Below are 4295 nucleotides of genomic sequence, written 5' to 3' on the forward strand. Positions count from 1 at the left end.
AATATGAATACTAAGATCTATGAGAGTTGAAGCTTAGATTGTGAAGTACTTAGCAAAGAGCAATACTTAAATGCGGCCTAGATTGTATTTACGTCCCATATTTTCTCTTTCTCTAAAAAAAACATTTTTAGACAATTTTTAATTAGTGCAATTGGAGCCTAATGAATTTAAACTATTGCCACTTTTTTTTTAAAAAAACAATCTTAATATTTTTAAATATTGAAAAAACAAAAAGCAGAAACTCAAAGGAATTCAAAGAAGCAATTTTTAAAAAAGTCTAAACAAAAAATGATAAACTTTTGAATTTGGATAATTAGCATTAGAAAGTCAAATTACTCAGCCAATGTAATGTATGACAATAATTTTACAGCATATTTTGTCCAAGCTCAAGATCAAACAAAATAAATTGGGCTTCCAAATATAGCATAAAAAGAAGGAACAAAAATTACACAATATTAATTCCTTCTCATGATTAAACCTTCTTGGAGTCCAAAATGAATGATCAAAGTCTTCAACTTTCCATTACCATCTTCCTTTTTCTTTCACAAAAAAGGTTAAATTTTGAAAAGCTTGTAAAATGGTATCTCTATAATTTATGATTGATCTACAACAAAGAAATAACAATTTAACTAATATCTATTGTGATGCATTGTCTTGCTTCATCAATTTCAAGTTAAGTCCAATGTCCATTCCATTGTAAGCAATAGGTGCATACATCCATAACTCATCAGAACTCAACAACTGCACATTACATTCAACACAAAAATTAAGAACATTCTTTTTTTTTTTTTTTAAAAAAAAAAAAACCCTCTCTGAATGATTAATTCAACAATTACCTTGATTTGAAGTTGCAAAAACTTCACATATTGAACTGCTTCTTCAAGCATTGTACTGATATCAACCTGTCAGGTAAACATATAGATACGATATGAAACTCAAATCATTCGATATATATGTATGATCGTTTGGAATCAGCCTTACCTTTGTGCCGTTCGGGACAAGGCTTTGTAAGATTCTCAACCTTTCATTGATTCTTTCTCTTCTTTTCTAAAGGAAAATTGAAAAGATTGTCAATTGACTGAGTTCCAACTAATTTTTGATTTGGGGCAGTTGTAAATATATCAATCATGCTCAAAGTATTAGCATATATAGTATAATCCAAAAGAATTTGTAGATTTAACAAAATTTAAATCCAAGTTTAAAGTACTATTACTGATAGATTTTGCTATACACTTAATTATTAGTTCTAAAAGTACTTCTCATTACAATTACCCGATTCAACGTGTTTAGAGGCTTATAGAGGCTTACCCTGGCATAGAGGCTTTGAGGGTCTGTGGCTGAGCCTCTACTGGCTCTTGGCTTTCCATTTGAGGTTGAGCTAGAAGTGATTCCACCATTGATTTCTTGAGGTTCATTACAGTCATCCTCAGAGCTGAAGCTGCTTGTGCATTGCCCATTTGGACTAACAATGTGATGATCGTCTTCATTGCAGCTAGCCGAAGCGATCTTCGAGCTCTTCCGCGCCCTCACGCTCCTTTTCATCTTTTCAACCTTCATTACCACAATGTCATTAGAATCGAAAAACAAGAAAAAGAAGAAACAAACAGGCTTTTAGTGCAAATGAGAGCTTGGACTATAAATCCTCACATCAAGCAAACTTTGGGATCGCTTCCTCGAGACGTTCTCAACCGAAACCGGCACAACTTTATCATCCCTCATAGTTTCTTCCATTGTTGCCTCCTCGGCTCTTCGTTTCGGTTGTGAGCTTTTCCCATTGAGAACAGGGTCAGCAGAGGAATGTTGCAGCCTGCATTGCCTTGTTTTTCGAACATTCGAACCATTGTCGTCGGCCAAGCAATCGGCATTCCCGACATCCTCCATGGAGAAATCCAAGGACAAAGAGGCACCATTATTAGGCAACCAAAGAGGGTGAGAATCAGTGAAAGTGTAAGGATGATTATTGTTGTTGGCTGGTGGAAGATTATACACATTGGAAGAATCAGAAGCATCTGAAGAATAATAAGAAGGTTCATCCATGGCTGCCATGGTCAAAGATGGAGGTGGTTCATTAGAAGCCCAATAAGCAGAAGGAATTTCCAAGCTTAAATCTGAATTTAGCTCATTTGGAAGACAATAATTGTTGAGCAAATTAGCCATGAAATCAGATTCTTCAGCAGTATAAGCTCCACTAAGAGATATCCATTCTCTTTCTGAAATGGCTCCTATAGGTTCCATAATTTTTGTGTTTGGAGTTGGAAGAAAAAAAAGAAAAGGAGGTTTTAATTTGTTTGGTACTTTGATGTTTGAGAAGATAGGTTTACAAACTTGTAAAGCTCATTTATAATCAAAAATTAAGTTGACTTCACTTGATTAAAAAAAGGAACATCCCCTGTTTATTACATTCATTCTGTTCTTAGTTTAATCCCTTAAGGAGGGAGATACCCAATAGGAAAACTCTCTAAATGGGCCCAAAGACAACTCAAAAATGCTTAACCGACCGTAATGGATGGATTAAAAAAATAAGTAATTACACCGAGTAACATTTTTAGGGCTAATAATGGAGTATATAGCAATATTTTTTAAGAGTTGCAAATATAGCAAAATCTATCAATGATAGATTTCATTACCAAGACTCCTTCTAATAATATAATCTATCATTAATAAACTTCGAGAGTTAGATCTGAATTTTGCTATATTTGCAAATTCTGTTGTATTATGCTATATCTACTAATACTTTGGCCTCTAAAGTATATAAAAAAAGTAATTCTTTTTATTTTTTAGTTCAAGAGCTATCAGCTGGGTCTAAACATTATGATTAGACAGTATAAAAATAGAGATAAAGACAAAAAAGAAAAGAAAATTATAAAGAACTTAGTTGGTGATAATTGGTCTTAGAGAGAATTTGAGTCTAGAATTTTATATATGTTACAAATAATATAGTAGCTTTTCAGATAGAATGAAGGATGTTGTTGACAAAATGACATCTGATATCTAGGAGTCATAGATTCCAAAAATTATACTAACACAAAATATCTCTTTTCTTTCTTTCTTTTTCCTTTCTACGACCCGAGTTCTCGACCCGAAACAGGTTCGATATTTTTTCGGGATTGAGAAAAATTGAAGTTTTTGTTGACAATAGATATTGAGCTTTTTACTGTTCTTGATTTGATGTGTTTGTTTGCTCCATGAGAAGGGAAGGAAAGGAAGGTGAGTTTGATTAGCTTCATGTAGTCATAGACTTTGTGAAGACTAAAAAACTACAATAATTTTGTGGGCTCTGTGGTGATAATGACAGAGTCATATATAAATGTATATTGTCTTGAGAGATGTTTGAGTTGAAAATAAGATGCCCTTTGGAAGTGCTCTTTGGCCTCATTCTTAAGAGGGTCTTCTTTCCCATTTGTTGAAAAAAAAAAAAAAAAAGAAAAAACTTGTAACTTAGCTAGTAAACCAAACAGGTCAAAATTAAGGGATAGCTGAACTATAATTAGACCCTATGAGTAACACGAGTAATATTTACCTACTAGTTGAACTACCACCATTTTTTTGTAATAGAATTCTGTAACCAAGGGCGGATCTATGAAGGGACTAGGAGCACATACCTCTCCAGATCATATCGTTTTATATATATATATATATATTGTTTTTATTAGATATAAAATAAATATGTAAATATATTTGGAATATATATTAAGCGTGCCCTCAAGTCAAGAAAATTTAGCTTGCTTCAGTGGTAAGATGGTAGACATTTTTCAATCAGGTGTCCAAAGATCGAAATTGTAATGAAATAGTTTTTTCTTTCTTTTTTATATTAACCAATTTTTATTGTAAAAATTTCAAGAACTATGGCACAAGTTTAGAAGTTAATAAACTAAAATTTTAACATTATATAAAGTTGCATCCATTATATAAAATTCTGGATCTTTCACTATTTGTATGTCAATTAGCTATACTTACTTATGCGATATTATATGATTTGAATATTTTATCGATACAATTAAAATTATATTTATATGAGTTTGTGCCCTTTTACATAATTCATGGATCTGTCACTGCTTGTAGCTCAATTACATGATACTTCATGACAAATTTAGAAAAGAAAATTCATTTTCGTTTGTGGTTGGGTTGCACTAGCAACTAAGTATTAATCAATTAATAGTTTGATTTTCAACTAACAATATTGAGAGCTTAGATATATATTGTAGACTAAATTACAAGTTTAGATACTAAAATTTTAGCTTAGTTTTTATTTGGTATTTGGATTTTTTTAAAACAAAATGGGTGAAAAGATTCTT

The 4295-nt window shown here is 31.9% G+C and overlaps 1 protein-coding gene across 1 annotated transcript; it reads right to left on the reverse strand.

Moving 5' to 3' along the window:
- Positions 1 to 345: 345 nt before the first annotated feature.
- LOC120089711 (uncharacterized) lies at positions 346 to 2284 on the reverse strand. Its single transcript, XM_039047078.2, has 5 exons — positions 1648 to 2284; positions 1309 to 1551; positions 982 to 1047; positions 837 to 902; positions 346 to 741 (listed from the first exon to the last, which is right to left on the reverse strand). Exons 1-5 carry the CDS (start codon positions 2233 to 2235, stop codon positions 637 to 639), a joined length of 1068 nt encoding a protein of 355 aa, XP_038903006.2. The 5' UTR covers positions 2236 to 2284; the 3' UTR covers positions 346 to 636.
- Positions 2285 to 4295: the final 2011 nt, after the last annotated feature.

Source organism: Benincasa hispida, chromosome 11 (assembly GCF_027475165.1).
Source record: "Benincasa hispida cultivar pf3 chromosome 11, pf3_genome.v1.1, whole genome shotgun sequence".
Lineage (NCBI taxonomy): Eukaryota > Viridiplantae > Streptophyta > Magnoliopsida > Cucurbitales > Cucurbitaceae > Benincasa > Benincasa hispida.